The 26,697-nt window shown below is 31.0% G+C and overlaps 2 protein-coding genes across 5 annotated transcripts; one reads left to right on the top strand and one right to left on the bottom strand.

Annotated features, from left to right (window-relative positions):
- On the top strand, positions 1-21,991 carry LOC148277958 (retinol dehydrogenase 12-like). Of its 2 annotated transcripts, none has more exons than XM_088232118.1 (3): positions 1-153; positions 19,346-19,631; positions 20,766-21,991. In XM_088232118.1, exons 2-3 carry the CDS (start codon positions 19,349-19,351, stop codon positions 21,491-21,493), a joined length of 1,011 nt encoding a protein of 336 aa, XP_088088244.1. In that variant the 5' UTR covers positions 1-153; positions 19,346-19,348; the 3' UTR covers positions 21,494-21,991. The 2 variants fall into 2 exon arrangements, with proteins under 2 accessions (XP_088088244.1, XP_088088243.1); XM_088232117.1 differs by lacking the exon at positions 1-153 and adding an exon at positions 11,690-11,791.
- On the bottom strand, positions 19,486-26,294 carry LOC148277957 (sperm flagella and cilia-associated protein 1-like). 3 transcript variants are annotated; one of them, XM_088232123.1, is made up of 4 exons: positions 26,081-26,294; positions 25,641-25,958; positions 23,123-23,271; positions 19,486-19,616 (listed from the first exon to the last, which is right to left on the bottom strand). In XM_088232123.1, the coding sequence occupies exons 1-4, from the start codon at positions 26,202-26,204 to the stop codon at positions 19,590-19,592; spliced, it is 618 nt and encodes a 205-aa protein (XP_088088249.1). In that variant the 5' UTR covers positions 26,205-26,294; the 3' UTR covers positions 19,486-19,589. The 3 variants fall into 3 exon arrangements, with proteins under 3 accessions (XP_088088249.1, XP_088088245.1, XP_088088250.1); XM_088232119.1 differs by lacking the exon at positions 19,486-19,616 and adding an exon at positions 22,217-22,568; XM_088232124.1 differs by lacking the exon at positions 19,486-19,616 and adding an exon at positions 22,680-23,023.
- Positions 26,295-26,697: the final 403 nt, after the last annotated feature.

Below are 26,697 nucleotides of genomic sequence, written 5' to 3'. Positions count from 1 at the left end.
TTTTTTTATTAATCCCACAGCGCTGTCATTGAATCCAAGTCAGTCTACAGTCGCCATTCCTCCCATTGAGTCGTGTGAAGTCGGCTGTGAATCGTTCATTTCCGAGTGCGCGGAGGCTCATTCTACTGACACAAACGTCAAATATACGGCACGGTAAGTTTGATAACCCTTGAAATAACTGTTTCTTATAATAAATAACCAAAAATAATGGTAAACCATATAAAATGGTGTTGAATATTAGTTATTTAAGTCGGAACAATGCAACAATGTTTTCATGGAATATTCCATTTGACATTTGACAGTTTACTGAGGGATGATTTTCGGGATGTTTTTCAATTTTCTCAATAGAGGCGCTAATGCATGAAAACCGCCGCCAAAATCAAACGTTTTTAAAGTTAAGTGCGTAAATAACGTACAATTCTGAAATGGCTGGGTAAATTAATTTAGTTTATTTATGAGTATTTTTTTTTAATTATTTAGCGGATTTTTACGATTCTATATTCTGTTTAATTTTATTAATGTAGAAAAAACAAGGTTTAAAAAAAATAACGAGCACATACAAAACGGCTCGCAGTTGGTGTCACTTTGACGTCACACGTCATGCCCGTTGACTGCGCTTCCAACAAACATTGCGTTCAAGTATGCTGCGGTTACGTAATACGCGCTGTTTGTTCCATAGGGCGCCAAACGTCTCATTTTCAGGTTATTAAATTTATGTGACGTCTAACGGAAAAAATAATAATACCTTTACTATTTTAATTTTTTGCTCATCCAAAAAATATTTGCCAATATTAGAACCTTGCATTTATACACCTTCAAAATAAATATTAAACGGGTATACTCACGTTGGCGTAGCAGAGAGAATGGGACGTCACATGCGAGAATTGTTATAAATAAATAAAAACGTCTAATTTTATTCGTGTTTTTAAAAACATAACTGTAAATAATAATTATGTTTTAATTTAGTATTTCTTTCATTTGACAAATTTTTATCATTTCCAGTATTCACCACGGAATTTTTTTTAGTAGTAAGCTTGATTTCAGAAAACATTGCTAAAAACAATTTATTAAATTATTTTTTTTACAACAGGCATGTTTTTGTTGAATTTGCCTGTATTTAAAGAATGGGTTTTCAATGAAATATTATATAACACATTAACGTTTGATTTATTCAACTTTTTGTTCATTGAATGGCGATTTCTAACAACAAACCTATAAAATAAACGGTCTTATTCATATTATTTTAGTTTCAAAACGTACGAGAGAAAAAAATACATGTACAAAAACAGAACATGTCAAATGCGCATAAAACTTACTTGAATATACACTGGTCTTTAATGGGAAAAGAGAATAAAACGTAGAAAAGAGGGGAGATTGAAGAAGAGAAAGGAGATGTTTCTTCAGGCATGATTAAAACAGAGTGACTGTAGAAATATCTTTGATAGTGGATGGGAGCTGATTCCGCAGTCAAACTGCATGGATACCGTATGAGTTAAAGAAGGAGAAATCGTGGATGGGAATGAGGAACTTCAGCCCTACGAGAAATTAGATACAATGAATGTTTTCTTGCGCGCGGTAAAAATTGAAACATTAAATTGTACGGCAAAGTTTCTTGAAAATGTACGAAAACAAATAAAAAATATAAGATTAAAAATTAACCACTTCAAACGACGTCACTGGTTCATATGAATCAACCAATGATAAGACAGCTGAGAAAGATATCCGATTTTCTTACCGTAAACGGATGAATTGGCAGAACTGACAAAATAAGTGGAAGATAACCCTTGATATCACACGCTGAGTTATTTCAGAAATACAACACTTTAAAAAATCATAGCGCTGATAATACGATAAATAAAAGTTGAAAAAAAATATTTGGGTTTGATTTAATTATCTATTAACAAACAAAAAAAAATTAAAACCACTTTACTTCATTATAAGAGGGTGTTTTGAGTATAAGAATGAAAAGGTAAATCATGAACTGATAAGCGTGAATATTTTTCACGGAGGTATATAGGTGCGTTAGAACTATGAAATACGATGAACAAAAGATGGGGGGTGTGATAGTCTTTGCGCTGTCTAATGTTGAGCAATTTAGTTACCTTCCATAATTTAATAGGTGATCGGAAAGCACCTGAAGCATAAGCCTGATCATCTTGCCTATAGGTAAAAAATGAAATAATTTTATTTCTTTGTGGTCCCCTGTACCATTTTTACCTATATTTAAAACAGTAAAAATCACTACACGTGGGTATACCTACACTACCGTGTAGGTGCCAGTAGCGAATGGTTATTTTATTTACAGGTAAGCTATAAAAAAATACTATATATTTGTACCTACATAGAAGGTACATAATATAATGTAAGTAATATATACTATAAATTGATATTTTTCTGTGGTTTTGTTATACAACAACTCTCGTTCATGAAATCAACTCAAACAATGTAACTTCGTGAAATATTATATTATATAGATTTATTATCCATTACTTTAATATATAATTCATTAAAATACAAATAAAAAATACCACTATGAATTCCTTCGATATTAAGTATTCAATTGAAATGTCAACTGGCCGAATTATTCTAGCAATTAATAGTGCTAAAAACGGCCGCGTGGGGCGCTATATGTCTTGCAATATGACGCATGAAAGTAATTATGGTCTTTTGTCAAAAGTACCATCTGAAAGAAAAATAGTTCTTAAGAAACAATGTTTGAAATACTGTTTTACAAATCAAAAATCTTCAAATAATTAGTGTAATCTGCAAGTTTAATCTAGGAGAAAAAACCCGCACTGGGGTTAATACATTCAAAATATAGTATACTTATTTGTATGAAAAAATAAACTGGAATAATCGGCTAGTTTCTTGGCTCACCGCAGGCACTGGGCGCGCTTTATTAAAATTTATATTTATATTAGGATAAAAATACAAACGGTGGAAATGATTTAAAATGGTAATTATTTATTTGTTTTTCTGTAAATAAAGTTACAATAAAACATTATTATGGATAGTCAAATATAATGGTAAGCTGCGCATAATCGCTTCTACACACGGTTCGCCCCTGGTAGGTACTCATGTTAAAACACGTGTGATACTGCTTAGTAAATATATTCAGATGCCTGCTTCGATACTTTGTGAAATAGGTAATCTCCATCAAAGACGTTTCTCTAGTAGTTCTGTTAAAATCACGCCTAAATAAATGTCTCCTTTCTCTTCCTTAATCTCCTTTCATTTTCTCACTAATTATTCCATTTTGCCATTTAAGACTAGTATAGATATTAATTCATTAACATACATATACTATTTTTTCTGTTTTTATTTCTATTTTGATTCATTATTTTATTTTTTCTCGATTACGTTTTGGAAACATAAATTAAATAAATAACTTATTTTATTTTATCGATTGGTTGCAAGAAATTTCCATTTGGCAATAAGCCTGCCAATGCGTATATTATGTATAAAAAATCAATAAATATGAGGAAGTTCAGTGGCTTTTTTCATTTTTTTTATTTAAAATTGTTTATTAACCCTTATGGATTATTGCATTCACTTTGCAAAAATAATGTATCTTTTTTATTCATTATTGTTGATGATAATATTTTTTACACTTTTTGAAAGTCTTTTGTTTAGTTTTGTCGGGTAGTTTATTGTATAATTTCAGTCCATGATTCCTTTTTCGACTGTCATTAATTTTTTGATTTGTTAATAGACTATTAAACTAACCCATACGTTTTTTTATCAATTTTTAAATATCGTATTATCAGCGCTATGATTTTTTAATATTTTATATTTCTAAAATAACTTCGTGTGTGACGTAAAAGGTTCTCTTCCGCTTATTCTCGATCAGTTCTGCCATTAGTCCGTTGACGGCAAGCAAACCAGAAATCTTACATAACTCTCTTATTATTGGTTGATTCATATTAACCAATGGTGTCGTTCAAAGTAGTTCGTTTTTATTGAAAAAAAAAAATATTTTTCTCGTACATTTTCAGGAAACTTTGTCGTACAATTGAATGCCCCAATTTTTACCACGCGAAAAAAAACTTTTATTGAATCCAATTTCCTGTAGGGCTGAAGTTCCTTATTTTAATAAAATAAATATCTGTAATAAAGTAATAGCATAGATACAAATATTACTCTCAAGTATTAAAAATGCGTATATCCGGTACCATTTTTGGAAGACAAAATAGTGTAGTTATTTATTGATTCAAAACAACCGGTTCTTAATCTTTCCGGATATTTTCAATCATTCAAAAGTTTAGTAACTAAAATGAAAGTTGTACCTATGGATTTGCTAATATGACAGGTGGACATTGCGTACCAATATGCTAACTACTTCAATATTTTTATTTATTTATTAACATACGCGGCACGCGGTGCCCTTTCATCATTCCCTTTCCGCACCTAATGGTGCATAGGGTACTGCATTGATTCACCAATAGCAACGTATCTTGATAATTATTTTTTTGTTACATGAAGGTAAGATGACCAGTCTTGCGCTTCAGGTAACCGTACAGGGACTATGAAATATTCTGGTGTGAAAACACCCTTTAAAATAAATATTTCATTTTAACCATGTGGGGAATCGAACCCGAGACTTCTTGCATGGTAGGCAAACGCGCTGACCATAACACCACGAGGCCGATAATGTGTCAATGTGGACAATGCCCTTTACCTAACAAAAAATAAATAGTGTAGAAATAAACACTTTAAATATACCTAAAGTAAACAAAAAAAAAAAAAATTTAACATAAACCTTTTAAATTTTGACTGGCTATGTTTCAGTGGCAAATGGTGATTTTATTGACAGGTAAGCCATAAAAAAATATCATATATTTGTACGTACAAAGGAGGTACATAATATAGTGTAAGTAATATAATATATACTATAAGTTGATATTTTTCTGTGGTTCTGTGTGATACAACAACCATCCATAAAATCAAGGCAAACGATGTAACTTCGTGATATATTGTGTTATTTAGATATATTATCTATTACTTTATTATATAATTCATTAAAAAATGAATAAAAAATAGCACTTTGAATTCTGTCAAAAAAACACCGAACTTCCTCATTGTGAAAAACGTATTTAATGAATTTTACTATTGCAACTTGCGGGAATCGAACCCACGTCTTCAGTTTTACACTTGGCTGACTCACCAACTCCGCCACGGCGCGGCACCTGTCTATTAAAAATATAAAAACTACATATTTTGTTTGGAAAACGACTTACTGAACATATGAAATAAATAATAATTTCATTAATATTGATGTTTGCAATAGACCTCCATTTACCAATACTTGAAACCCTTTCACTGGGATATAATAATTCACAATGTATAGCGCATCTGTGCATCATCACATTGCTTTAGTATTTTTTAAATTTTTTTTTTATTAAACTTATTTTTGTCGTAACCCAGGATTGAGAATCGTAGTTCTGCTGAAATATTTCGTTAAACCGGTATGGGAACATTACTCACATTTAACATTATACGTGAAGTGAAGGTCAATGCCCCAAGAAAGTTATATTGTTGTTAAATTTTTTATTGTTTTCATTAAGGCCAAGACACAAATTAGCAAGCAGCTGGCGCTAGGTATTTTATGCACTTACACAGTCCCATTTTCCACCTTTTTCAAAAAAATTACAATTGAAGACATAAGTGGATGAAGGCATTTGGGCACAATTTTTTTTATGTACTTTTTTTGAAATTTTTTTGAAATTTTTATATATAGTCCTTTTGTATTAAGCTAACTACGCCATCAAATAGTAGCAGACAAATCAATTTTGGCGAATAAGGGATTATTTGATCATTAATTGTATTGGTGTTCAAAACATTAACCCTAGATGTATGTATCTGCTATTGGTTTTTGTCACAAAACATCTTTATCTATTCATGTCTTCAAATTAAACAGACTTCTAGCCGAGCATCTAGCTCAAAGTTTGTCTCTGAACTGACCCATAAATAAATTTATTGTTGGAGGTATTAAAATGAAGATTGCTCTAAAATAAAATTAATAATATGAGTTATTCATATAAATCAATCATATCAATCAATATATTACAACAGAGGTGTGAGTATGGATGTGTAGGCATTTACAGAACTTACCAGTCATTGGCATTGGTTTAAGTAGTTACTTTACATGCTGTGTGATATTTACCATTCTGCCTATATATATATATTTCTTATATATTCATAGTATATTTTTAATATATTTATTATATATATTTCTTATATATATTTTTATAATATCCATATTTCTTCAATTATATGTTTTTCCTTTTATATTAGAGGATATTAAAAGCAAACTTAGAAATCTCCATTGAAGGAGTTTCTGAGATATTTGCGAAAAACTTTGAAAAAAGAATTGTGAAATTTTTCATAAAATTATGCTTCTATGACTCAATGAAGAATGTTAAGTTTGCGGTGTCAAGGAGTATAATTGAAACCTGATTTTGCAAGATTTAGAGACAGTTTTGAATAACGCTATTATTTAGATAGGCAGGTTTTTATGTATAGTTTATTTTGACATCAATAACTTTTTTCCGTTTTTGGTGGAGCTTTCTAAGTTTGCTTTTCATATCCTAATTTTAATTATTGTGAAGTCAAAGAGTAACTATTTAAATTGTTTTTATAAGTCAGAACGATAAAGTTCTATAGCTAGAGTGTTTTTTTTAAGTATTGAATTATCAAGGAAATGATTGATTGAAGTAAATAAAATAAATTATTCATTGGGGAATATAACGGTTCCGTGTGCATGTAAAGATGATTTATCTAATAATGAATGCATTAGTTTTGTGAAAAACTATTTAACGCTACGTGAAATGCATACAGTCTAACGTCGTTGGATCGGCAGTATCTGTTAAGTAACATTGTTAAGGAGATAGTAAAACAATGTCCTTTTGTGTTCCTTTTTATGAAGGATTTTTTTACAAGGTTTCTCATTGATTACAAAAAGGAAAAATACGTAATTGTATTTTATTTCAGTATATTTTGTAGAAACTAAATAGCGAAATCTTTATGAGAAAATAAAAATACTTTAACCTTTTAGTGGGATTTTAGTTTTTGTACAATGTGTATTAATGTTAACAATATTTTGAGTTTGTCCAAATTTTTTAAGACAAGGACTGGATTCAACTCCCTGGGAAGCTGTTAACATTAACATATTACAACAGAGATGAATAACATTTAAGAGAAGGTAATATAGAAGTCTAGGCATCTACAGGGCTTATGATTTGACAATGGCTGGTTTAAGTGGCCACTTTACACACTGTGTAACATTCACCATTCTGTCCATTTTTGAACATCTACATTCCATCAATTCTTTCATCTGTTCAAACTGTTCATCTGTACAAACATCAACAGATGAAAGAATTGAAGGAATGTAGATGTTCAAATATGGGCAGAATGGTGAATGTTACTCAGTGTGTAAAGTGGCCACTTAAACCAGCCATTGACAGGTCATAAGCCCTGTAGATGCCTAGACTTCTATATTACCTTCTCTTAAATGTTATTCATCTCTGTTGTAATATGTTAATGCAATAATGTTGATAAATATACAATATAAAGTTAAATAATAATAAATCTTCCGGGTCTAACGGGGTTTCTAGGGTGCTTTTCTAAACCGCTCTTAAGGCCGTAGAAAACCCTTTTATCTCGTGTATTTTAATACAAAATAAACGAGATAATAGTGTTTCTACGGCCGCGAGAGCGTGTGAAAAAGCCCAAGGGGGCATTTTATTAAAATAACTTTTTTGTTTACTATTATATTGATTTAAATTTTTGCATAATCCTACCCTTAAGAACGTATTTAATTGTGTTTTTGCCAAATTATTAAAAAAATAATTCACCTTTGTCTTTGTTTTTCCCCCGTGCATACATCGAACATTACAATTCATTTGCTCTGCAGTTTTATAATATTTGGTTAGCTTGCACGTGAGCTTGTTGCCATTTGGTGGCATATTTCCAGCAGTAACCACCAAATAAAATGATTTTGCTCTTCAGATTTTACATGCTTTCCCCAAACTTCTTGCTAACGGGTTTAATGACTTAAGATCAGTGTTATTCAACATGTAGCAGCGAGAAGAGCGTAATGTCATAGTGCATGCTCTCGCAAGAGTATTTTATGAAAATATACTATGTCAATGTCGCAGAAAACTCAAAGTATTATGAAACAGTTATAAAAAGACTATAATGACAATCATAATGACTTTTTTAAATCGTATTTTAGCATTTTACCTAAGGTATTCCTGGCACTCCCCCTTTCCCAAAGCTTGCGGATTTTTTTTGCACTTACACTCGGAAAGGTTAAAATAGAAAAAGCACTGGACCGATATTGTCTGCGCAACGACGGTAAATCAAAATATTATTTTAATTTCCCAAATCGTATATTACTCGTATTCTATCATTGATTCTTTAATTCTTTATTACGTGAGCTTCTCGTACAAATTTAACGCGCTGGGAATATTAAGTATAGTTCGTTTTCCTGAAAGTACGATTGTATGAAAAATGTGAATGCGTGGACAAGAACAAAACCTTTACAAACGGTGTTGTTTGATTTATTTTAAGAAAATAACAAAAATTACATGAAATGTACACAGAATTTAAAAAAAAAATTTGCACTGTCATAAAATTTAAAGATGTACATTTTCCATAGTGAATGAAAGAACTTATTATATATACCCAGTAATAAAATAAATTAACAGAAGGTTATATCTTTCACAGATTGGTAGTAAACAAAACGCTGTATGAAAGCAATTACTGTTCAATTTTAGGTATATGTTTTGATCAAACATATTGAATGTTATAAATAGTTAAAAATTACACCTGTTGATGGAAAGAACTGTGCTTTCCGAAACTAGTAGTGCTTTAAAATAAACTCAAATGATCCTAACACAAAGTATTTAATCATGTCACTCTCGACGGTTAACTCCGATTAAAAAAATACATTTTTTTTCATGTAAATGTTTGAATACAAAATCTCACATGAATATTTTTTTTTCAATTTTTATTTATCATATTGTCAGCGCTACATTTTTTTAAAGTTTCGTATTTCTGAAATAACTTCGCGTGTGACCTCAGAGGTTTTCTTCCGCTTATTCTCGATCAATTCTGCCTATTAGTCCGCTTACGGCAAGCAAACTGGAAATCTTCCATAACTCTCTTACCGTTGGTTGATTCATATGGACCAGTGACATCGTGTAAAGTAGTCCGTTTTTATTAAAACGTTTTTAGTTTTTCTTTTTGTATATTTTCTGGAAAATTTGCCGTACAATTTATTGATCCAATTTTTACCGAGCGCAAGAAAACATTTACTGTCGCAAGTCGCCTGCCTACCATGCGCGGTCCGTCCATGTTTTGGATGGAATCAAAGTTTCCCTAAATAGTTTTCGTGTAAACATTCAGTACTTGCTTTTTTTACATATCAGCTATAAAAGTCAACAATTTTTTTTAGAAACTGCAACAAATAGTTTAGTTGGTTGTTTATCGTAGCGATCTGAGATGAGTTCGATGTTTGTTCATTGATAACTTCTAAAAAATTGCGACAAACCCACACACAACCTTTCGCCCGCGCAGTTACTCCCTATCTGAAGTAAAATTAATTTCGCTTCTTTAAATTCTGGAATAAGGAACTGGGCACAAACTCTGTGGAAGCAGTTCTAACAAACAAATCCATGTCTATTTTTCATATATTGTGACCATTTTATAGCAAATTGAACACTTCAATATGTTGACACGATGGTATTACAATATTAAACTACGAAACATAACTCTTTTATGCTGAAATGATGGCATTAAATTGCATTTCAGTTTATTTCAAAGCACTTACCTCGAATTACTGTGTTGATAGTAGGTACATATTTTACCTTTGTACCTAGTGACTGCTTCTCTAATCAAAACCCTCACGACACGCTCCTGCTGCCTACCTCTTCATTCTATATTTTTTTCATCATCTTGAACTATTAATTTCGAAAGTTATTTGATAAAAAATTGATAGTCTAATTATAAATTAACGTACCTTTCTTTTTTCTTCAGTGCTCATATGTTAATTCCATAGCCTCCATACAATAGAGAACTAATGCATATTATATTATAATTGTAAAATACGAATGCATTAATTAAGCAGCATTTTTTTCACTTTCTCATTAAATTACATCATTATACATGATTACGTGAAACTAAAAGTTTGCAACTAATTCGAAAGCGGAAACTCTTTTTTTCGTTCGTTAACTGCATCTTTTTTCATAGTAATGAGAGAGTTGAAACTAGACGGACGAGCAGTCGATTTGTTTATTTTGATTAATAATTTTCTATCGAGTTTTAGAGTTGTGAAAGACATGGTTGACTTTTTTACCTTACCTGTAGATCAGGTCAGTCTATTAACTTTTTAGATATTATATTTGTGCGGATGAAAAATACAGTTCTGATGGTTTTCAGGGTCACTGTTATCAATGTGTTTCCTTTTTGGACGATACCTGTGTGTGTTGGATTGAACCAAAAATTTAGCATAAACCCAGTAATTACAGTGCGCGAATAATAAAAGAGGCAATTGAAATACCCCGACACCCAACTAACATAAACAAAGACGACGGGCTCAAATTAAACCAAACATGGTTCCCAGCACTACATACTACAAAAATGAATAGAAATATGCCTACTGCCGACTGCGACACGGTACAAATTACTAGTACTTAAACACATACTTTTTTCTAGCCGAAACGTCGGAACAAATTCAACACACACGGTTTAACCCAAAAAATAAACATTGAATACAGTTCTGTTTGTGAAATATAAGCAGAACCCAGACGAGTATTTTAGAATCAATGGCTTCTTAAGGTAAAAATCCTGAATAAGGAAATCGAGGTGAGATAGGTCGCTTGTGAAGCGGTTAGCGCGTTTGCCTACTCTTATTGAGGTTCTTCTATAGGTTTGATCAGTTAGTAATTAATTTATGGAAATGTAATGTTTTTTATTTGTAGTATTCTTTAATATGCATGGTTCCACTTTCTATTTTGTTGTATCCCAACTCAGCACAGGACTCTTGGTCTCATAGAGTTAAGGATGCGTTATTATTTTTTTGTAATATGTGTATTTATATAAAAAACATAAAAAGATTCTCGAGAGGGTGGACGTAAATTTTAAAGGTTGTACAAACTGAAATTTCAATATTGCTGAACTGGTACCTAAAGCGTAAGACCTTACCTTTATGCAGTGCCGTATGCACCACTGGGTGTAAAAAAGGGAATGATGATGACGAGGCCAAAGTTCTTACTACTACACTACAACTGCATGACTACTAATAACAAAATAGATGCTTCCCAATAATTCTATTTTTAGAATAAAGAAAGAACCTGTTTCTGGGGATTATTATAAACTAAAACGTCACGAATTAAACCACTTTATAAAAAGTTACATACACGATACACGTACAATACCAATAAGTTCTCAAATGCTATAAAATTTCTTATTTATTCACCTGCTAAATTACCGAACTATTGCGTTGAAGTCAATCCACAAGAAAATACCAAGGAAAATGAGAAGTTGTAAAAATGTCGAATGAAAATTTAATTGATTATTTGCAGCGGTGTAATGAAATACATCTTTTTGATTTATGTTTTGAATTTAGTTAATTGAGGGAATGCTGTGTTGTAAATATATTGAAATTATTATTATTCCTAAGGTTACAGGCTTTTAAACTTTAGTTGAAGCGGAACTACCAAAGATATAACATTGTTCAAAAAGTTTCTCTGTCTGAGTTGAATTTTATACAACACTTCTTATTAAACATGTAAGTCCACTTTTAAATCATTATTAGAATTATCAACCTATTAAGCATAATTCTATGAGAAAAAATAACAATTGATACGATTGGATTCAGATTACTCTATTATTTTGTTGATTTAATCTTAAAATAGTAAATACAATATGAATGTCCTAATATTAACTTGAATATAATTATCATTAAACTATGTGATATAAACTATTAATGTTAGCAAACTATAGACAATACACTTTTCAAGAACTTACTTATTTGCTAAACACATATTTTTCCAACTTATATTGAAATTAAATTATATTTTTTTCTTATCTTATTTCTAAAAGTATATCCTCATACTTATATTTGTCGTCCTCGCGGTGTAGTGATCAGTGCGTTTGCCTATCATGCAAGAGGTCTCGGGTTTGATTTCCGACATGGTTGGCATCAAATATTTATTTAAAAGGGTATTTTTACACTAAAATATTTCATAGTCCTTGAACTGGTAATGAATGATGATAAAAAAATGATCAAGATCAGCTGCGATCGGTGTACCAATACAGTGCCCTATGCATCATTAGGTGCGGAAAGGGAATGATGATGATGATGATATCCACATACATTGTCATATTAATACATAGACGTGCCTCATAGAGTAAAATATTTAAAAAAGAAGTAACACGAAAAATTACCTATAGTTACCGACTTTGTTTATTTATATCAGGGCTGCATTCAACGAGCATGCACATGCTCCCAAAAATAGAAGGATTAAAATTTTTGGGATATAAAAAAGTTCGTATTTTAAAGCTTTTGGAAAATGAAAGTCAAGGTTAGATTTTCATCAACATTTCTACTTAATGGACATTTCGTAATATTTTTAAATCAGGTTTTTCTATAGGAGTCTTCAATTTTGTGACATTATTCATAATAACGGTTCACCTTGTTGAATTAATTATAGTTTTAATTGGTAATAAAATATTGTTTAACGCATCAATTTTGCTATTCATGAATATCTGATAAGTTGCTCCACCTCACAAGGTAAGTCCACCATGCATGGGGTACCGGGATCGATTCTCGATAATGTCACATATTTGCTTATTAAAAGGTTACTTTCCCGGCAATATGTAACTATTTATGTAGTACCTACTGGCACCTGAAACGGAAAACTAATCACCTTGCCTTCATGTAACAAATGATCAATATACGCACTGAAGTTCTTACTGTATGGGTCAGAAAATGGTACAAGACCTTATAAACGATTCGACCCAATAAATATTGTGTCATTTAATACCTACACAAATTGGGCGGGTGGTCAAATTCAAAAAAATTAAAACACGTCTGCGCACACACTCTACGCCTGTAATACGGTTAACTGTGATCTTCAATTGTCAAAGTGCAGGGTTTAATTTGTTGTTGCTTGTGTCATGTTATTTATCCTCAGCCTTATTTGTTTCGCTGTACTTTTTCACTTCACGCTTGTCTTTCTTTACTCGAAATATAGATTTTCAATAAGGTTAACTATCTGTGTTATTTTAGAATCCTGATGTTGGCTTGCAAAATGATATATTGTTAGTTATCAGTTGTCTCGTCGTCATAAGATGTCTCGTTTTCTCGACTGTGAAATTGCCCGCTATCTGTCATGGCGCTGAAAATATCTACGTACTGCGCATGCCAACGTGCAATCTTCAGTCCCAGAAACTGTCTCGTGTAAAACAACGAATAAAAAGGCTCAAGATTAGGCACGAAAGTTGCTGGGGGTACAGGAAACTGCAATTGTTGGTATCATTTTCTGACCCATACAGCGCACGCAGAAGTGCTGGCACGCTCGTTTACAAAATAATAATATTCTTGATAACAACAAAGAAACAAGTTTCATTAATGGGTACCTTGCGGTAAAAAATGTATAATGTCTTACTTTGTACCCGAATCACGTCGCTAACTCTTGTATTCTCCCAATTGCGAATAAAATTATCTTGCAACCGTTTAATCAACAATTTTGCTCTTTTACCAAGGGCATTTTCATAATTTTTACAACTATTTCAACTTTTTAAACGTTTTTAACTAATTTTTAATAACCGTGCTTGAAAATGGTAATCAAGTTTTATTTTATTTGTAATTTTACAGCTATTACATAAAAAATAAGTAGAAATATACTAACAATACTAGAGCCAATTAAAAAAATCCACTGTAAATCAAATACTATATAATATATAAGAAAAGAGTTTACGTAATTGTATGTGTGCGACGTTTGTATTCATGTGTGTATGTGTGAATGAATGAGGAAGAGTGTGAATGTGCGTGTGTGAATAAATGAGGGAGAGGGTGAATAATTTAAAACTTGTAATTATATTGAAAAGTGTACAGGAAAGAACTTGGTTAGAAGTTTGATTATAAAAAATTCAAAAAATTTTACCTTCTTTCGAAACCTTTTTGTAAATAATTAAGTCAAGAAATGTTATAAATTATATTTTTTAAAGTGTAATAAATTTAAAAACCTTATTGTGAAAAACAACTTTTTTTAAATAAATTTCATTGATACACACTGAATGAATAATGTGCGACGTGTCCTTTACAATATGGTAGGTAACCACAAAATGCAGTTTTAGTAGAGTGGGGTTCGAAGCTCGGTGCGTAGTTATTTATTCTGATCCGTGATTTCACAGTACCACTAGACCACAATCCGGTCCAATTAATTTTGGTTTAGAATAGATTAGGTGTAGGTATTTATATCTACATCACAAAATTATTTATTGTAAGTATTTTAAACAATTTGTTAAATTAAAAATAATTTATTATGAGTTTTATAGACCTTCAAAAATTAACAAAGGATTGAATGTTCCGATCGGATTTTTACCTTTTGAAATAAATAAGTAGGTATTTACTAAGGGTACGGATTTGTTCAGTTTTCCGATGTTTGGCACTATTCAATTATTAATTAGGTACCTGAGTACTTATGCTTTTAATGAGTTTGCCCTCATTTCAATTTATGTAAAAAATTCATTAATTTCGTTAACTATCATTTTATGTTATTCTTGTACATTGAACATTATTTTTATATTCGTATTTATAATTGCTATCCATCGTATTTTATTTATTTATTACTTTTGTTTATTTTATTGCTACCTATTTATTACAGCAATTTACATTTAATTATTTATACAATTGGTTAAACTTAGCAGTAAAAGTATACATACATATTTTTTGTTTTTGCTAGTGAGTCATCTAGGCTGCCTAACTAGGAATAGCTTCCCCGTTCTAAGGCAGAAAATAGTGTATTTTTTAAAGTTATTTATGTTTTTTTTATTATTTTTATATTTATTTTAAAGTTGAACAAATTTTAAAGTTTTGTTGTTTCTATCTGGTTGTAATTTGAAAATATGTATGTAACTTGTTTTCGACCGATATTGTCATGTTTTGGTAAAAGGCCTCAATAAAGAAAGAAAATATAAGGTTTTCGATACAAAGTTAATAAAATGTGTGTGAAAAGGTCAATTTACGATATTTAAATAAATATTATCATGAGTAATAAATTTTAGCTTTAACTGCGTACCTACCTACATTTATAAAGAGGGTTTATTTTTTGTTCAATGGGTACCTACCCAAACATAACTTTGATTTCGCGCTTCCTTGCACATAGCAACAGCAGCTGTGTGCAGATTGCAACGAAACGCTTACTTTTATACTTTGAAATAAATATTATGACAATAAAACGCAATAAAACCACTTCCTACCCAGAATAATTATTTTAAATCTTAATTATGCCCCGAGTAAACCAGTTTGATAATCGAAAAAGTAGGAAAATTAATTACATTTTCTGTCGCTAGGTTCGCCAGTCTTAATTAATGACATGTAAAAGCGCGGGAAAATAAATACAAAATACGGAAAGAAACCTATTATAGCTGTTTTATGATTTATGTAGGCTTCCTATATTGGAAACTTTTTGGAAATGTTGTATTCTCGGGCTAATTTGATTTGCCATTGTGTGTGATATAAAAGAGTAAAAAACCACCGCGATTATAAATAAATACATAATAATATGTATTCACTTGTCTAAAATAACGATCATATTTCGGAGTTTTGATTTTATTTGACCCTTATGTCTTGTGTGTAATAAGTAATAATAGCTTAAAATAGTCACCTGCATAAGTTTTTAAACTCAAAAATGTACAGTAACAATTATTGTTCTAAAATACTCCCACAAATTAACTACTTGTTACCCGCTATCTAACCTGTTCAATTAATTGAGCGTACGGGTTTTTCACACGAAGCGCATTAAATAATGCGATGGCACAAAATAAAAATAAATTTTGTTAATTTAAGAAAAACTTTTTTATTCTTGTAATTTTTAACATTTGCATTCTCGTACTAGTTCAGTTTGTACATGTAATACTATATACATGTATACATAATATACTAATATACATACTATACTAATATACATGTAATATTTTAAACTTTTTAAAATTTTCTTTCCCAGATTGTATAATGTATATATCATTTTGAATTTATTTCCATACCTAGTATTATGTTTATTTGGGCTATGTATAGCGTGTGAGCTCGCCAATATATGACAGTAAAAAATTTATTGTCTTTGAATTTCCTAGAGTTTTAACCATCGAAAAAAAAGAAGATTGCAAATAAAATCAACAGACAATGGAAATTTGATGTGTATTATTTTAATAGATTGTTTATAACAGAAAAATACATAGAGAAATATGCATTTTTATTTTTTGTAATAAAAACAGTCTAGTAAATTCGAATAAATAAAAATACGCTTTATATTAACAATATTCATTCAAATGCAAAAATAACATTGAATACTTGAAAAATAAATATTACTGAGTGTTACAAACATAATTTAAAAAACGGATAGCGATTAAAAGTAAAAACTATCTTTAGTTTAATTCTTATAGCGATAAATACATAAACATTATAAAACAGGAGTTATACAAATACAAAAATAATATTGTAACTAGGCGGCTACCTACACGGTTAAATTTCGAAACACCACGCAATTTCTTATCTCGGCTACGCTATGTAAAATGAAAAAAAATATTTAAATTAATAATTTCATCACGTCATGAAGTCGCCCCTGGGTAGCGCCTGCTAACGTCAATCAACAAAAACATCCTCGTTTTAATTACAATATTTCGGCTACGCCATAAATCTCTTTTTTTTATAATTTCTCACGTCACAAAGTCGCCCCTGGGTAGCGCCTGCTAACGTCAATCAACAAAAACATCCTCGTTTTAATTACAATATTTCGGCTACGCCATGAATCTATTTTTTTTAATAATTTCTCACGTCACAAAGTCGCCCCTGGGTAGCGCCTGCTAACGTCAATCAACAAAAACATCCTCGTTTTTATAACAGTATTTCGGCTACGCCATGAATTTCTTATAAAAAATGTCAAAACGTCACAAAGCCACTCTCTGAGTGTCGCTACTGACATCATTTACAAAAACATAATTATTTGTGCTTTTTTCAGGTACGCAACATTTTTTTTAAATACACCTACCTAACCGATAAAATACTATTAGTAATTAAACCAAGGTGTGCTTTAAAGTTCCGTATGGCCAAATAATATTATTTATTATTAGAATATTATTGACATGTAGTTCAAGCATTGCTGCATTCACGTTGCTTTGCTTCTGAGAGCTCAACTGCTATGTTTTTCTATGGTTATGTTAATGTCATCTGTCATGTATCGGCGAGCTCACAGGCTATACTTACGCCGTTTATTTTGTTATTTTTAAATATTTTTCATACCCTTTTAATTTGTAGTGTATCATAATTTTTATTCTGCTTCAGTAAATAATGTTATAGTTTAAAATATAAAAACGTCTCTAAATAAATATTGTTATCTGCATGTCCCTAAATGAGTTTTTTTTTAAACTCCTTGGGAATATTACATAAAATTATATATAATATGTTTTTCAATTTAATAAAAAAAATAAAAAAAACATCTCGAAGGATTGGCATATGATAGCCAAGTAATGGAAATTATAGTACTTACTAATTTTTTTTAAAAAACTTACATTTTTAAAGTTTCTTTTTTTATACTGAAGAAAACGGAAAAATTGTGTTTTTCCTGAAAAAGCAAAAAAAGAGAACAACATTATTACAATCATCATCATTCCCCTTTCAGCATCCAGTAGTGCATAGGGCACTGCATTTAAAACCAAATACAGCGTGTTTCGATTATCTGTTACATGAACGTAAGGTGATCAGTCTTACGCTTCAGGTGCCAGTCCAGGAACCATAAAATACTACAGTTTCAACTAGCTTTAAAATCAATAATTCATGTCCACCCTGTCAGGAATCGGACCCAAGACCTTAATGAAAGCATCCACCACATACCCGAGTCCATTTTAAAGACTAAATGTCTTTCTTCGGATTCACTCATACAATCGAGCATATTTTTTTTTGCATATTTATTTCAATGTCCCTTTCCCTGTCGCTCTAAAACCCTGCTTATCGTCTACATGCTAGGACAAGGAGAAATATAAATAAATAAATCCCCCTTAACCTTAAGAATGGTAGGCGATCACGCCAACCACTACACAACAAGGTACTTCACTCAATAGAGGAAATATCCTTATTCAGGATTTTTACCGGAGACCAGCCATCAAATCGAAAACACTTGTCCTGGGTTATGGTTCTATTTTACACCCAGAACTGTATCTTTCTGTATTATAATATATGGGTAATATTATGTACGAGCATGTCCACAAAAAATATACAATTTATTAAACATTACCTACATTATAATATTTTTTTTAATTTTATTCATTCATATAAAGATACATCTTACAAAAAAAATATGTATCTAACTCTATAAGGCCTAGAGCCCTGTGTTGAGTTGGGATACAGCATAATAGTTAGTCGAAGCATGCATTAATATAGGTAAATATATGCACTTATTATTACAGAAACATTAATTAGTGAGGAAAAGGTTAATAAACGTCTGGACAACACGCTTAATAGTACCATATATAAGTCTATGCAATGTCTTGCGGTAGTCTCATGCAATAGTCTCTTCCCTTAGACAAAATCCAAATTTGTACATATTTCCTGAAAATGGCTTTCGTTTTAGAGAACTTAAGATGTTCATCTAGGACATTGAACACTCCACAAAAGGGGCCGAAAAGAGACATTTCCGTGAGCGAAAGTCGTGCGTGCTTTCAGTATTAAATAATTCAAATTACAGAAAACCTCATTTAGAGCATTCTGCAAAATATATTAAATCTTATCTTCAATGTAACAAAAAAAAAATCAAGATACGCTGCAATTGGTGTACCAATGTGGTGCGCTAAGAGCCATTAGGTGGGGAAAAGGAATAATGAATGAAACATTAACTAATTATTTACCTGCAAGATACTTAGTTCCAGTTGGTTTTATTAACAATATTTTAAGCATATCCAGATCTTTATAGATGGATATTTATAAAAAAGAAAATGAAAGTCTTTATTTAAATGGCATTTTTATCTTTCTTTTTTGTTTTTTATCTATTCATAATATTTTCTGTACATTTTTTTTCAAAATTTTTCTACAAATACACAAATAAAATTAATGTTTGTATTTCAGAGAATGAATTGGTGGAACTGGAGTTATTTGTACGTCATCATCCCCGCTGCGATCGCAATCTTCCTTCTGATCCTCTTCAGTGTCCTGACAGTTCTCGCCGCCCTCCGCCTCTACGCCTATCTCACCATGGGCAAGTGCCGAAGTGAGGCAAAGATGGACGGCAAGACCGTCATCATCACCGGAGCCAATGGAGGCATCGGGAAGGAAACCGCTCTGAACTTGGCCAAGAGAGGTGCCAGGGTCATTATGGCATGTAGAAATATTGACCTGGCTAATAAAGCAAAAGGTACACATTTATAATAATTGAAATAATATCATCATAGCAATAAGATAAGAAATATTGAGGGCGCTCAATGACATATTACTAGCGCGTTTTCAATGGCACTTTAAATTGGTTGGTGATTGCCTTCCTTGTTATCATTCTCTAAATAAAGCAGAGCTCACATGAGAATGCTACCATAGATAGGATAATACTGTCCTGTCCCGGATCTGAGAACAGCCTTGTTTACGCAGGACAAGACAGTGGAACAATACAATATGTGATAAGAAAATGTCATAATTACACTGTAACTATAAAAAGAAGAAAATATTTATTGTTTTAATAGTAAATGCAATCCAATGCCTTAAGGAAGTAGATGTTTTTTTTTTCTTGGTACATTTTTCACAAGTTAAATAATAACACTGACAGCTCAGAACTTTGACAAGTTACACAGAAATACGAACTAAGGAAATATGAATATTTACATTTGTATCATGATTTGCTCTCTCTTTATTTTAATTTATCATTAGCAATGCAATATTTCCTAAATGCGACTAGTAGGATAATAATTTGTCTATTTATATTTATTATACATTGTGGGGAGCTGATGTTCATATAGCTTTCTTCTTAGTGTAACACTTAAAAAAGGCGTACCGCGAAACCATCCAATTTGGTACCAAATTTACCGAAATCAAATGGAAATATGTTTTTTTAAAGGTTGATCATAGATTAGACTGTTTGGGCAAAATATCCATCCAGGGAAAAATTGGACGGTTTCGCGGTACTGAATTAGAACACGTGACCTTGTCACAACAAGTCACGTGTAATTCTGTGTTCCCTGCTTAAAAAATCAGATCAACATTTTTATATCATTTGACTATTCTATGTTTTTCATTACTTGCTTACCTTTTAGTTTTTTTCTTAATTTTCTATTTTATGTTATATTTAAACTATGTGTATATTTAGAACATATGTACATGAAAAACCAAGCTGCATATTTTTATAAATAAATCTTAACAGGATGGAATTTGTCAACTTATAAATTGGCACATTATGCATTCATTGAAATGTGTATTTTAACATTGAATTAAATAAAAATTTTCAAAACCTAATTGTATTATTTTTATAAATGATATTTCTAATGAAATTATCGTTTTTCAGATGAAATTGTCGCAGCAACCAAGAACGACCAAGTACTCGTGATGAAATTGGACCTCAGTTCCCTTAAATCTGTTCGCGAATTTGCTCAGGAGGTTATAAAAAATGAAAATAAGCTGAATGTTCTCATCCACAATGCTGGATATGCCCAAACATTCAAGAAGACTGAAACAGAAGATGGTCTTGAAACAACAATGGCTACTAATCATTACGGCCCATTCTTGCTAACGCATCTGCTAATCGATCTTATGAAGAAGAGCGCTCCAGCTAGGATTGTGGTAGTCGCTTCGGAACTGTATCGTTTGGCTTTCCTTAATTTAGAGAATCCCAATCCTACTAATGGTTTCCCAGCATACCTTTACTATGTATCTAAATACGCTAACATTTCCTTCACAAAGGAATTGGCTAGGAGACTCGAAGGCACAAATGTAACAGCCAACTGCCTCCATCCGGGAATGGTGGATTCAGGAATCTGGAGAAATGTTCCGTTCCCATTGAACTTGCCTCTTCAGCTTATCATTAAAGGATTCTTCAAAACTCCCGAACAAGGGTGCCAAACTACATTGCACGTCGCAATCTCTGAAGAATTGGAAAATATTACAGGAAAGTATTTCCTCGACTGTGCGGAGAGAGATGTCCATTCCGGAGCCAGCGATATGGCCAAGGCTAAAAAACTATGGGAACTTTCTGAAGACCTGTCTAAGCTTCAACCAACTGATCCCAAGATCTAAATTAAAATTTAATGCATTCCATTATATAAGCATACTGTCCAAAAAATGTACACACTCTTTATGAATACACCACAACTTTATTTTTATATAGTGTAATAAATTTATTGAAAATGTTAATTATGTTGTGCATTTAAAAAATGCGCCATTCTGAACAATATTTTAATATAAATGAATGTTTACATTTTTCTTGAACATTTGTAATGTTATGCTGGTCACTGTAAAACTAAGTACGTATTTTACTTCTACAACAGCTGATAAAAATTATTTGCAGTAAGGAATTTTGAATGGCACACATGCATTTTCAATTGAAGATGTAGGTACAATACTCTTTTTTTATATTAGCCAAAACATGGTATTTTTAAGTGGTATTTGAATTGTTACGAGTCATTATTAATTTATTGTTATAATTCAAACATTGTACTAAAATGATTGAAGATAATTTTAATATTGAATAATATATTTTAGTTAACTTTTATAAAATAAAAATATTCTTGCCCATCTAGACTTTTATTGTTACCTATAAAAACATATTCTACTAGATATTTGAATCGTTTGACTAAATGACGAATAAATTTTGAGATTTAATAAAGGGTCAATCGAAGTTAGCAGGAACAAAATTTAAGCGTTTGTTTTTGTAAAAACAATGTCGACTTTTTTTGTTCATTTATTAATTGTATTGTCAGATGATTTTATTCAACTTTTTAATATTTGATCAAAAAAACATTTATTATTTCATTTATTTTTTAAAAAGCTACAATAAATTACAAATATAATATACTTGTATAAATATATAACAGTGATTCTGTATAAATTAATCTGTAAAATTGATCAAATCATTTAATGTTTCACTTGTTTCTGAGATGTTGTTCATCTGTTTAACATTGCTTTCTTTGACAATGTCATCTTCAAGGCCAGATAGATCATCTATAGCTAATATTGTTGAGAGTATTTCAGGTTTGGAATCCATCAAAGATATTTCATTCTTTTTTGATCGGAGGGATTTCCTGGACATGCTTTTATGTAGTTCATCAAGATGGATATCTTTAGTTTTCAACATGTTTTCAAGATGGCAGACCTAAACATATTACGTATTCAAAATTGATATTATTATTTTTGTTTCAATCCAATCAATGTACGAGTCTGAATATGTAGGTTATAATGGCTAAAAAACATATCAATTAACAGCGCTGTTGTCAAAATGGGTGCAAACTACATACATATAAGCAAAGTTGAAAAAAGTTTTTATTGAAAAGGAGGTACTTATTCATAATAAAAACATGAATGAACAAATGATTTCTGTAAAAAATCATTGAGTTTTGTACATTTTGCCAATTGGTGTTTCTAAAATGATCATCATCATCGTCATCCCTCTTTCCGCATCCAGCGCTGCATAGGGCGCTACATCGGTAAACTAAATGGAGTGTTGTTTAATCATCTAACCCTGCCAGGAATTGAATCCAAGACTTTATGAATGGTAGGTGAATGCGTCAAACGCTACACAACGAAGTTGATTTACCTCCACCGGATATCCTTATAATACAATACAAAATTATGAATATCTACGAGTACACACTCTTAAAAATAAAATGGGCAATACTTGCAGAGTTTCTATTCACATAATATTTTTACCTTTTGCTTTAGAATTTCAATGGCCTCATTCTTTTCAGATAAATCGTTCTTAACAGTTTCATAGCAATCATAAGAAATAACTTTTTTCTTGAATATTTCAATGTTATCACCTCCGCATCTTCTTCGAACTGGTATAACCATGATATCGGCTGGAACGGAGGTAAACTAATTCAAATAACTTTTTACATAATTTTTTTATAAATATATTTCAAATTGTAGAGATACAGAGAAGATTTTCCTTCAAAAGCACTCCCGGTGATGGAAAAAACAATATCCTATTAAATAAAATTTCCCATCAAATTTTGCACACACCAAAAGTTGCCAGATATACTAGAAAAATTTCCTTACAAGATTTTATTTTACAAACAAAATCACAAAAAGCGCTAATTTATTTTTTTATATATTTTCCTCTTCTCCTTTTCCCATTAACTCATTCTCTGCGGTGCTCACATATATCTGTGAGCACCTATGACAGCACTACTAGGCAGTTCTCACAGCATATGTGAGTAATTTACTATCAAAAAGGTAAATAACTAAAGTATTCATTAAGTATAGAGTCTATATATTCATGGTCAATAATAAAATGTAAGATGAGTGTTTAAACTAATAAATAAAATATGTGAAATATTAATGCAGAGAAAGGGTTAAAGACTGGTGTACATATTTATTCTTTGCTAGTTATATTGTATTACTTATTTTGTTTTGTTTTTTCACTTACATATTGAAACTAGAATAAATATATAACACATCATCTTTTTATTTTTTTTGGGTAAACAAACAGTATGTACAGAAATATTGACAATTTCTTTGTATATTAGTGTATTTTATTCTTAGAGTATGTATAAACTCTAATTTTATTAATAGGTTGGCTGCAAGAAATTGAAGACTTTGTTTTAAAAAACTCAAATGTATTCATTTCACAGTTTTAATATTATTTTTATGTCTAGCAAAATGAAATCATAGATTTACTTTAAGTGCGCTGAATAGGAATTGAAAATTTTATAAAGATTGCTTGAATGTTTAAATATTAAATAAAATATTAGTGACATTTGAGGTTTTTAGACAATATTTGGACCTTTGTGGGTTTTAGTGAAAAATAAACAAAAAATGTTTGAATCATCATCATTCCCTTTCCGCACCTAATGGTGAATAGGGCACTACATTGGTACACCAATCGCTGAGTATCTTGATCATTTTTTTCATTAGGTAAAATGATCAGTCTTACGATTCAGGTACCAGTCCAGGGACTATGAAATATTCTGGTGTGAAAACAGTTTTAAATAAATATTTCAAATCAACCATGTCGGGAATCGAACCTGAAACCTCTTTCATGGTAGGCAAATGCGCTGACCTTTACACCGCGAGGTGTATTTTCAAATCAACCATGTCGGGAATCGAACCTGAAACCTATTGCATGGTAGGCAAATGCGCTGACCATTACACCGCGAGGTGTATTTTCAAATCAACCATGTCGGGAATCGAACCTGAAACCTATTGCATGGTAGGTAAATGCACTGACCATTACACCGCGAGGTCGATGATAGTTTTTATATTTTATATAAAAAAGGGGTTTTCAAAAGCTTGTATAGTAGTTGAACTTTTCATATCATTTGGCACAAGTTCATAACTAAAAATTCTTGAAAAATGAGATGTCTTTATAAATGGCATCAAATAATCTTTGTTCAAAAAGTAAATGAAAATTCTCAATTGCATGTAATTCTGTAATTATAATATTTAACTTGTGGTTATATTTGAATTGTTGATTTGGGATGAGGTTTAGACTTTAAAAGTGTAATATCTCACAAATAGTCAAATGTATTTACTAACTTTTACCAGTAACCTGAGAATATTTAGATTTGTAAAAATATTTAGTAAACTGTGTAAAAATATGTTAAAAAATATTCAGAAGATCCAGAACACCTTTAAACTGTCAAACAATGACTGATAGTGGCAGTGCATAGTGGTATAAATGCCAATTAAATGATTATTACAAATTGATGTGGACTATTACTGTTTTTAAACAAACTGATGTAGACAATGACTTTTTCAGTGCTGAATTTGAAAAAGGTCTTCGATTGCCATTTGGCATGTACAAATATAAATATATAGAAAGTTTAAATTATATGCTGCTTTTGAAAATTGTTTATTGCCCGAGATGGTGTCCCTGTATTCAGTACAATCAGCACTTATGTATGTTTAAAAGACCACTTATTTAATTCACTTGTGACAGTGTTTACAGTGAAACAATTTATTTCCTATGTCCATGTATTTACCGTGATTCTTTCCACAAAAACATAAGGTACATTGATACTTAATTTAATCTTTAATCAGCCTGAGTGCCAACTATTACACACATTTTCACTAATAACCCATATTTTGACTGATTTACGGGGAACGTATTTGGTTGAATGTCAAAAAAATTAGTATTTTCTTCATCATATGCCTGATAAATATCAGGCATATGATGATGAAATCATCAACTTTAATTAACAGCGATAAAAAAATTATATCTACTTACTGTCTTCATCAATAGCGCCTACATCATACCAACTTCCATCACTTGACTCTTTATCTCCCTCTGCATCTCGCTTTTTCTTCTCTTCATCTTTCCTAATCCTTTCCATTACATTGAATAAAAGCTCCTCTACGACGCCCGGTGTACAGTTACAAATATTGAATATTTTTTTCTCATCCAAAGAAAGATGAAGTTTCTTTAGAACATGCTTGTTTAGAAATTGCCAATTTTCTTTCTTAGTTGCGACAGAAAATCTAGCACTGTAGTTGTGCAAATTCACCAATTTTGGGTAAAACTCTTTTATGATTTCTGCGAGCAGTTCTGAGAAAATGAAAAACATTATTGAATGTTTTTTAAAAGTTCAGGTTATTAAAATGAATAATTTAAAATTGAGATAATAAAAGCACCCCCTTTTGTTAAATTATTTGAAAAAGAAAACATACTCCCATCTGAAAAATCTCTATGTATGCGCTTCTTGGGTCTTTTAATATTTATCTGATCCAGCCACTTTATTACTTCCTCAATTTCTTTTCCTTTTACATTACCCGAGTCATCACTTTCTGACATATTAAAAAAATTATTATGTATAAATGCTACAAAAAATGACAATCAAAAGTGCTCAAAACTTCAAAATGTGATTTGTGAATAAAGTTATTTGTTTTTCTATTTCTGAATTTAAATAAACATTCATTTTATTTTATTTATTCCAAAACTGAGTAGGTAGAGGAGCACGAGTAACAGTGGATCACGGTTTACAGTGAATGGTTTGCAATAGCTTTGTGTATTGTGTATTTGTGTGCACTTTCTATATGCACTTTTACAAAAAAAAATACAAAACTTTTTTTTTAGGTGTATTTAAAGTGTTTTGTTCAAACACAGGTTAAAATTGAATGGTTCGATTTCTCCCTTCATTTGTCAGTACTTAATATTGGAATACACTATTTTAGTTTATTGGGAGAAGAGCTTGCTATTTTTATTTTTTAAATGTTTACCAAAATTGCCATCGAATTTTCATCTTGGGTCACAGTGGATCGCAATCCACTGTAACCCATGAAGTTTT

The sequence above is a fragment of the Micrasema longulum genome, unplaced genomic scaffold, assembly GCF_059751315.1.
Source record: "Micrasema longulum isolate JH-2025_06_02 unplaced genomic scaffold, ASM5975131v1 h1tg000949l, whole genome shotgun sequence".
NCBI classification, from domain to species: Eukaryota; Metazoa; Arthropoda; class Insecta; order Trichoptera; family Brachycentridae; genus Micrasema; species Micrasema longulum.
This window is presented reverse-complemented; position numbering and strand designations above follow the sequence as displayed.

What these genes read in the sequence shown, in the direction of transcription:
- LOC148277958 (XM_088232118.1), top strand. Translation starts at nt 19,349, where the DNA reads ATGAATTGGTGGAACTGGAGTTATTTGTACGTCATCATCCCCGCTGCG. An exon ending in CCTGGCTAATAAAGCAAAAG is followed by an intron (nt 19,632 to 20,765) that starts GTACACATTTAT and finishes ATCGTTTTTCAG; the next exon opens with ATGAAATTGTCGCAGCAACC.
- LOC148277957 (XM_088232119.1), bottom strand. Translation starts at nt 26,204, where the DNA reads ATGTCAGAAAGTGATGACTCGGGTAATGTAAAAGGAAAAGAAATTGAG. An exon ending in TAGAGATTTTTCAGATGGGA is followed by an intron (nt 25,959 to 26,080) that starts GTATGTTTTCTT and finishes TCATTTTCTCAG; the next exon opens with AACTGCTCGCAGAAATCATA. An exon ending in AGGCGCTATTGATGAAGACA is followed by an intron (nt 23,272 to 25,640) that starts GTAAGTAGATAT and finishes CCTCCGTTCCAG; the next exon opens with CCGATATCATGGTTATACCA.